At 29.1% G+C, this 9,420-nt stretch overlaps 1 protein-coding gene across 2 annotated transcripts; it reads right to left on the bottom strand.

The window, feature by feature from the left end:
• Nucleotides 1-1,719: 1,719 nt before the first annotated feature.
• On the bottom strand, nucleotides 1,720-8,955 carry LOC100158864 (ninjurin-1). Of its 2 annotated transcripts, none has more exons than XM_001943510.5 (4): nucleotides 8,746-8,955; nucleotides 3,412-3,663; nucleotides 3,137-3,334; nucleotides 1,720-3,057 (listed from the first exon to the last, which is right to left on the bottom strand). In XM_001943510.5, exons 2-4 carry the CDS (start codon nucleotides 3,646-3,648, stop codon nucleotides 2,899-2,901), a joined length of 594 nt encoding a protein of 197 aa, XP_001943545.1. In that variant the 5' UTR covers nucleotides 3,649-3,663; nucleotides 8,746-8,955; the 3' UTR covers nucleotides 1,720-2,898. The 2 variants fall into 2 exon arrangements, with proteins under 2 accessions (XP_001943545.1, XP_016659702.1); XM_016804213.2 differs by lacking the exon at nucleotides 8,746-8,955 and adding an exon at nucleotides 3,888-4,202.
• Nucleotides 8,956-9,420: the final 465 nt, after the last annotated feature.

Genomic DNA, 9,420 nt, shown 5'->3' with positions numbered 1-9,420 from the left:
ATTTTTCCTTTTGTTTTTCCGCGGCGCCTTTGAATTCTAAAAATAAAAAAAAATACTATTGACCCCCCCCCCCCCCCCCCAAAAGTACCGACTAGATTCACTTTCCCTATCAGAAAAGGTACTGTTGAAGAAAATCCAAGCACTTTTACTGTCCTAAAAGGTGATGACAGACACACAAAAAAAAAAAAAAACACTTCATTGTAAAATCAATACATTCATCGTTCCACTCAGAATCTAAAAAGGGTAAGTATAGATAGTCACTCTGCTGTATAGTATAGGTACTAGGTATCGAGTAGGTCACTTTAATGTATGTGTTAAATTTTAATTCAATAATAAATCATTATGTACCTATATAGTATATTACCTATTCAAAATGAGTGAAAACAGTCTGTCGGCGTATATTTCTAAGGATATATTATAATTATTAATGAAATTGTATTTATATTGCAACTAGCCGACCCCGTGAACATCGTTGCTCGTTATAATGTCATTTCTTATATGATTGAAACTTTGTTTAATTCGCTGTTTAATATTCGGTGTAATGGTGTTTTAAACTTAAAAATTGTCTACTATTCTATTATAATCTGTAACCAATTTGTACAATTTTGGAATTCCATCGATCATCCTGAATCACAAAACACTTGAGCGAACACCACTTTAAAATGCAAAAACTGTGAAACTCTTTCTTACTTCTTAGTGCACACTTACATGGCGGTACTGAGGTACTGTGAACATTTTAAGTCTCTCTTTATCATAGTTTAGGTTCTACGTTGATCAGTCAGTGAATCGTCAGGACACATTCGATTATATACCTAATATTAATGCCACCTACTGCCTGGAGTTTCCCGTGCCAAATACCCTGCCAGTGAGACTAGCTTGTGATTATGCGAGTAGTAGGTATATAATTCAGGTACATGAACCACTACTATTTTATCGACATTTAAAGTAAAAAAAATCAAAATTGAAAATGTCTATGAATATACCTAATTCAAAAAGCTTCGAAACATTTTGAAAATGCTAGTAGGTATGTATAAACATTTGTCGAAAATGTCTAGTATCTACGGTTATTTATCTTTGAGTTACATAAAAAAAAAAAATATCGTTTTTGTCGAAAATTATTTTTGCCCCAAAATTCCAGTTTTTTACTAACTTAAAAAAAAAATACTATTTTAAATGTTGACCACCAAAAAGTACCCGATAGATCTAATTTGCTATGAGAAACCCTCCTCATAGATCTGAACTACTTATCGTATATACACACAAAAAAACACACACATCATTTTAAAATCAATACACTCAACCACAAAGAAGAATCTAAAATTATATATTTAGTATTCCTAAATATTGTTTTAAGAACTGGGATATTTCTATTTCTAACCCCATACGAAGTATAATCTAGATTCAATGTATTAGAAGCTGATTATCCTTACAATTTTTCTAATATAAATAGTTTCCTCAGACACGCACATGAAAAACCTGAGAATTATAAAACCAATACATTCATTGATCTGCTCAGAATCTAAAATTACTCTTCACTTTAAAGTTATTATTTATCAGTCATCTGTCATGACTGTAATGATAACTATGATTACATTTACATTTTATTATAACATAAGTATAATTATAACTATAGTTATAAGTTAAGAGTTAAAACACACTGTACATACATATTGCAAGATATCTATTATAAGCTTAGGTTATAGATCAGATACATTACAATTTAACAAACTTAACCCGAAATAAACGGTACCTTTATATTGTTTTGTAATCAAATAACATTTTCTAATATGTAAGTAGTTAAATTACATCAAAGTTTTGATTTCATATTTATTTTATTTGGCTTGATATAAATTATGACAAATAGGCAGGTAAATACCGTACATACATATTAATTATTAGGTATGAACAAATTAACAATCAAACCTAATAAAAATACAAACAGTTATAGGTACATTATAAATTATGATACGATACATTATCCAATTAAAGATAAAACAATTACCTATTTGAATTTTGAATTACACATCGTTAAGTTTAGGTGTATTTATCACTATATTTAGTGAACAATAGATACTAGTCAAATAGAAAAAATAAATACTTAAATTATTTACAACAGTTCTTATACATCTTATGATTTGTACATTTTAAGTATAACATTAACTGATTAATAAATCAAAAATACATCAATGGAAGACATAAATCGTTAATAGTTACCTAATATAGTTAATAAAAAAAAGTTAATTTTGGATTTATTTTAATATACTTAGCTAAATTTGGATCGATAACCTTTCAAAAAAAATGTATTCACTAAAAGTATAAACTTAATTTAGATATGTATTTATGCGCTGGAATGAATTCGAAATTAACACAAAAAAGTAACTTATGAAATTATAAGTAAATCATCAGTGGATGATCAATATAATAAGTAATCCATTAAATATATTAAATAAAAATAATTTAAGTAGGTAGTTGATTTCCAGCCTTATAATCAATATTATTCACGGTAATATTCTTCAAGTATTAATTTAAAAAAATATTGTAATTAGTATAACATTATACCTTTTGCATTGTGTACAAAGTGTATTACTAACTTATGTCATTACGTTTATATATTGTGAATATTAAATAATATCAAATAATTTAAATTACCCGTATAATTTCAGGAATAAGCCAAAATACAAAATTCATACATTTGCAGGCTATAGTGTTAAAAATAAAAATAACATTTAAAATATATTAAATTAAATTTGGTGTTCATTAATATACACTTATAACATGGCATAATAATGATATGTTGTGCCTATACACATTGGCAAAAATTGCGCAAATAAGGGGATGGCTTTATTCCCATCCTATATTGTTTAGCCTTTGCAATAATATATATTTATATGAATATGGTCACGCTGGTTTTCCAAATGCAGATATTAAAATATTAACAACAGTTATGAGGAATATTCCGACAATAACATAGTTTCCGTACGTGAATGCCATCTTTCGCTCTTCGCAATTAGTTACATTGTACCGAATACTCAAGAGCATAGTTATGCCAACCAAAATCTAATAAAAAGAATTTCAATAATACAGACCACAAGTATAGAGGTATATTGAAAAGATACTTTAAATTTAAATTACTTACTTGCAGGATTATACTCAACGATAAAAGTACTACACAAATGACCGAAATGTATTGGCCATCAAACGTCTCCAAGACATGCCTCAACTGATTGGCGTTTGCGGAAAATAACGCTATGTCCATCATACTTTGAGTTAAAAGTTTCTTTTTTCTATACAAATCAAAAGCTTTCAGAGTGTCGTCATCGGAATCTCCAAGTAACTGAAACAAATATAAATTTTATCAAATTATTTTTATTTAATAATGCGAATTAAATATTGTAAATATTGTATCTATACATTGTCAAAAACTCCATTTTTATTATTTATAAATGGTTGGAGTTCGTTATCTTCAGTGGGTTGAACAATTTGTGACGAGGATTTACCCTGTTCTGCGCTCGGAGGATCGGATAAGCCATTGATATTTTTTTGTATCTCAGGGTAATTTGGAGAACCATTCAGTTCCATAACGTTCTTTTCTTTCTGATTTGTGTTACTTTCAGGTGTTCGACATTGTTTTAAAACTGATTTTTCCATGATCTATGAACTTTTCTGAAACAATCAAAAAAATACAGATAATTATTATAATATTGTTTTTTAAGACTTAAGAGGTAACAAGTAGTCAATAATAGTACATCCATTTTATTAGAACAATATCTAATAGAAAGTGTGTAAAGTAGTTTATATTTTCGAAATATAGTACATTAAAATCATATGATAATAATGATTATTTATTTATATGCATTTCCTAAATTATAGGCTCACAAAAAAATTACATCTTTATGGAGCACAGCTGTCTGTTCATTTTTACGTCTACTCCGTATTAGACCATGTCAATGAACTGAGCATAAAGCATGGAACTTGTTCTTCAATCAAATTTAAGGTAGCTCTAGAAACAACTGCATCCTCTCAAATTTGAATTTAGCTAGGCGAAGTTGACTGGCCATAAGTGTGCTATGCAAACTATAGCTCCACTACTACCCTTATATAAACTATAGGTACCTATCTATAGATTTGAGATGTTGTAGCATTTTACATATTTTTTTGGCGAGTCCGAAAAATAGCTGAGCTTATAAGAAATCCGTTTTACTTATAGAAAATTAAAAATATTCTAATTTATTTTAAAAATTTTTTTTTATCAACATAATATTTTAAGTTTTTTTATACAATAAATGTTTAAGTGCATGGTCCTGCGTTTTTAAGTATATTGTAAATCATACTATGACAATTTTTCAGCATACTTTTGAAGGCACATTCTGTAGTTTTTTAGAGGATATAAATTATAACCTGAATTATAAATTATAACTAAACAACTACTCGTTTGAAATTTTCAGAATAATAAATAGTTACTTCGATATGATAACATTTAATTTATTATTTATACAATATTACATTTATTACTGGAAAAGGTACTATGCAATTTTTCTTTTAATTTTTTAATTTAAACTACCAAACACCACATTTATATTTTATATTAATAAAGTATAACTATGTATTTTTGTGATAATGGACAGTGATATGTTCAGTACCCGGAAGTTTATTTGTCATTGAAAATTAAAAACTATAACAACTGTAAATAATGTAAAATTATGTTTTTATATTACTTAAGAAAATATTACTGCACGAATTTTTGTGCTCCAAAAACCAATAATAATGACAAATTGTTATGGTCTGAGAATATATAATAATATACCTACCTAATAATATATTAATATGAGTACTACTTTAAGCCTTTTGTTTTCATCTCAATGGTTAGCATTTTTGATGCATAGAAATAAAATTTCAATCTGTGAACTATCACTATGGTTAAAATGAAGAATAATCATAACTCATAAGATTATTTTTATTTTACTTACCTATTAGGAGGTAGATAAAATAAAATTATACAGCATTCACTACACTATTTTTAAATGTATTCATTAACAGCGTAGTATTAACATTAAATATAATACATTTATACAATTTTTAAAAACCTAAGCATGCCGATACAAATAAAAAAATATAAAAATAAAACATTTAACAGCTATTGCCTATAGCTTACGTTGATAAATACATATTACGAATATTCATAATTTATAAGTGATCAGAGTTATTTCGGACGTCTAAATATATATATTTCTTAATAGGTATGAACAAAATATGTAGGTTTATAATATATTTAATTGATTTATGAAACTGGTTTAGTATTGATGACTGATAAGAACAAGTTACATGCATTATATCGTAAAATATATTATACTCAGAAAGAATATAAGTTCAAAGTTTAGTCTCGTCAAACCATGCCGCAATAGTAGAGATCACGACTGTTCTACAGTATTCTCCCCTTGTTTGTGATTTATTTTCACATATTACACATCAAATAAAATCAATTGTGTGTTAAGTATACCTCTCCGCTCTACCAAAGGTAAACGTCAAACATTTTACTATTAAATTAAATGAAGTTTGTATTTAGGACTTAGGTAATATAAATTATGATTAAAGTTACTTAAAACCGGTCGCCGCCTTTACGCCGGTGCAGTGATTGTCGTGATTAAAGTACATCGGACTTCTTGTCTCTTATCTTATATTCATAAAATTAGTATGCCGCAAATCACCGCACGAAACAATGCTGAAAATAAAGTAACAAAACCGACCCACTGCCAATGATCCCCAAATCGTCAAACTAGACCAGCAATTTTTTACCTACTGACTTCTCCGATAGGTAGTGAATATCAAACAATCAATTGACATTCGAAACGAGTAAACGGTTGCGTCCACCGAATAACAATATCGCACTACGACTGCGTCATCAAAAAAATATACCAATATTTTCATCTCTTTAAATCATTAATTACCAATATGTGAAAATTCCAGATGAACTCATGATTGTAAACCAATAAGTTAGTTAACCGGCAAACATTTTAATTCAAACATTTCAAACATTTCATGTTGGGCCTAAGACTAAATAATATGTTCAATTTAATCTCTTACAGGGCTGTAGTTATACATTTCAACGTAAATAGTGTTGTTTTCAGCCAAACAAATTTAAAGAAGACGGACCATACAATATAGTTTATAGTTATTCGCAACCTACACCCTCCGACAGACGTAGGTAACTTTTAATCAAGATTAATTTTAAGAAAAATGGATTTGTCCCCAGAAATATTTTAATTTTTAATTGTCTATCATAAAGCAACCTAGTCCCTCAACCAATCCTTTGTCGACATCCAACTTGGTGCAATATACTTAGACAAGTTTAAGCTATCATACTTATGTTGTGCAAAGATTAAAGTTGAAGCTCCACACATAAAAAATCTCCATCCCCCGAGTGGAGTAGGATAATCCTATATTATTGAATAATTTATTTAATTTATTTTTAATTTAAAAGATGTATACAATCTGTACCCTAGGGTACAATAAGACCATAAGAGTATGTATCTATTATACATCAGATCACGCTGTCACAGTGAACTTACTTGTTAAAAGAAGACACTCACTAGTAATACTTCCTACTTTATTCCATTTACAATGAGATTTTTAAAAACAAAAATAAACTGTATTCATATTATAATCAATGTTTTTGGTTGTGTGATCTATAATAATAAATATGAGGCACGAATTAGGTAATACAAGATGAAATAAGGAATATACTAGTATTATAATGTAGCGGAGAAACCTGCACAGTGACTAACTCCAACGGCCCTGCCTACTGCTCGTTAGAATGACTGTATCTATCACTTATCGCAGCGAGGCGTAAAAAAATAAATTTTTTAGTAAAATTAAACACAAATTTAAATATTTAACAGATTGTAGAAATAAATGAAGTAGAAAAAAAATCATTAAAATAGGAGAGGTAGGTATCAAAATCTAGTAATGTAGTAAAAATAGAATTATTTTTAGTAAATTTCATTCGGTACTTATCTATATACCATATTGATATATGTATAAATATATTACTGGGTTCAAGTGGAAATTATTATTGATTTTTTTTGTTATACACCCGGCTCGAGCGTAGGTAGTTTGTAATTATACTTATCCGTGATCGTACAGTGGACATGCAAATATGTAATATAAATAAAAACAAATTGGGTTTTTTTTTAAATTCGTAAAAAAACAATGGTAGTTGAACTTGAACAATTTAAATAAATACTGTAAGACATGAGTTAATTTATATTTTCTGAATTAAAAATATATGTATAGTAAATAAGTGCGTTAAAAAAATTGGCTATCGCCCATTTGTAGATTTGTGAGATCAACAATTCTAAAAATAAAATACGATTTAGTGAAGGTGTTCGAAATTAAAGAAGAATAATGAATATAATGTCAATCGTAATATAAACAAACAAATTAAATTTGGTAATAATAAATAAGATCATAGAAATATAGAATCATTCAAAAATACCTAGTGATTTTGAATTTTTAACTCTGGTAGAAACTTTTCTGGTTTTTAATTTTTTTTACTTCTAATTACTTAGCACTTAGGTAAAATGTAGCCTTATTTAAACATTTTAAAATTTTAAGCCCTGAGGAATATTTAAAAAATCGTCCCTTTTTGGTAAGGGAAAAAACTTAAGTAAAAACTTGCAAAAAGTTCACAAATAATAAATATACCCCCTCCAAAATACCACCCCTCACTGTATGTACAAATTAGCATAGTATAATATTATTGTTTAGCCGTCTATGTACCTACGTAAAAGTCACATCTATCATCATATAGGTACAACCGGATCGATGCGACGCCGATCGTAAATTCAATTTAAGTGTTGTATCGACCATTCGACCATATTATAAAACTCAAAGTTTTATCTAAATGCGATGGGAGTGGAGTAAAATAGAGGAAAGAGGAAATGAGAAATAGTGGTCGTAAACGGGTGATATGGGATGGCAAAATAATCACGATCGATAACAGTAGTCAGTAAGTGTATAGTTAACTCCGCACGCACACGTTCTCATAGACCTACTACCTACCTATATTATATCATACTATTATAGCGTGCCACAGATATTCGGTAGGATTTCAAACGGCTCGTTGTAAAAAAATATAATATATATATAATCATATAATATGCTAGGACGTCTTACAAATTCACACGCATCAGTTGTGTCAGTCGAGAATTTCCAAACTGTCACACGTTGATAAACTATAGTCGCTTTACTATAATAATATAGCCTTTCAGTGTTAAAATATCGAAAAAATACCGACGAGTGAGAACGGATAGATATATGGTAGTATGGTACCTATACTTGTCCTATAGTAAACTTATCGTCTTTAAGTGGCATACATTTAATCCGATGATAAAAACCACAAAACTGTGTTGTGAAAAACAACGCATGTCTAAGGTGAATTTTGTTAATTTAGTTTTGTGATGCACATCCCCACAGAGGTGACTCGCCGGAGACAATGAACGCGCGTGGTCCTTTTAAAAAGTTTTACATGAGGGATAGGTATTAATTATTATTATAATTATAAACTCGTGCGTAATTTCGCAGCAGTATAACGTTGCTTGTTTGCGTATATATGCGTATACATCAAACGATTATAAAAATATTTTATCATAATATAATATAATAACCACGGCGGGAAATCGTCGTATTAGATATCGTGTGGCGTTGAAAAATAAAAAAACGAAACAAAATATAGCCGTGAAACTTTACCTGATTTACGATCGCTTGTCGTGTTTACCGTTCAGGTAGCGATGCCAAACTTTTGGGGACAAATTACTGTTATTGTCGCTAACGTGTTGTCGGCAGTGGCGAAAACGAAAAAATAAATACAAACGAACGAATAAAAATTAGAAAAAACGTTTTACTAAAATATTCTAAAGTCGTTTATTATTACGAAACAGCACGGACGCTGTATACGAACGGGTTCGTCAAACTGCGCAAAACCACTGCCGTATCATTATTATTATTATTTCGTTCAGAATCCGGAGGAGGACGTCCGATCTCGAGTTGGTCGGAGAATGGGTCACTCGTTAAACTCTTTGGTATATTCAGTTGGAGGGGACTGAAGCTATAGCTGGCTAACGGCAGATTATCGCAACGTATCTCCGAGAAAATATATTCGTAATTTTACATTTTACAGAGTACAATGTGTAATGTGTATAATATGTCTAAACGCGCAGCAACCGAAAATATTTTTATTATTTTGGCTGACATATAATAATGATTTCTTATGGTGTAAAAGTTACGTTCCTGACAATGTACTTGTGTAGTTGCATTTACCATATTTTTTACATACCTATTTAATAGGAAATAAATTATGGTAATCAAATAGGAAAATACTTTTTGTGTTGTGACCGTTTAAAGTTTTGACATAACGCTAAATCG

This window comes from Acyrthosiphon pisum, chromosome A1, assembly GCF_005508785.2.
Source record: "Acyrthosiphon pisum isolate AL4f chromosome A1, pea_aphid_22Mar2018_4r6ur, whole genome shotgun sequence".
Lineage (NCBI taxonomy): Eukaryota > Metazoa > Arthropoda > Insecta > Hemiptera > Aphididae > Acyrthosiphon > Acyrthosiphon pisum.
This window is presented reverse-complemented; position numbering and strand designations above follow the sequence as displayed.

Bases quoted from the DNA above. Each gene is read 5' to 3' on its own strand.
- LOC100158864 (XM_001943510.5), bottom strand. From the start codon at position 3,648: ATGGAAAAATCAGTTTTAAAACAATGTCGAACACCTGAAAGTAACACA. The intron at 3,335-3,411 runs GTATAGATACAA...TATTTGTTTCAG, and splicing joins AAAATGGAGTTTTTGACAAT to TTACTTGGAGATTCCGATGA. The intron at 3,058-3,136 runs GTAAGTAATTTA...TCTTTTTATTAG, and splicing joins CGTTGAGTATAATCCTGCAA to ATTTTGGTTGGCATAACTAT.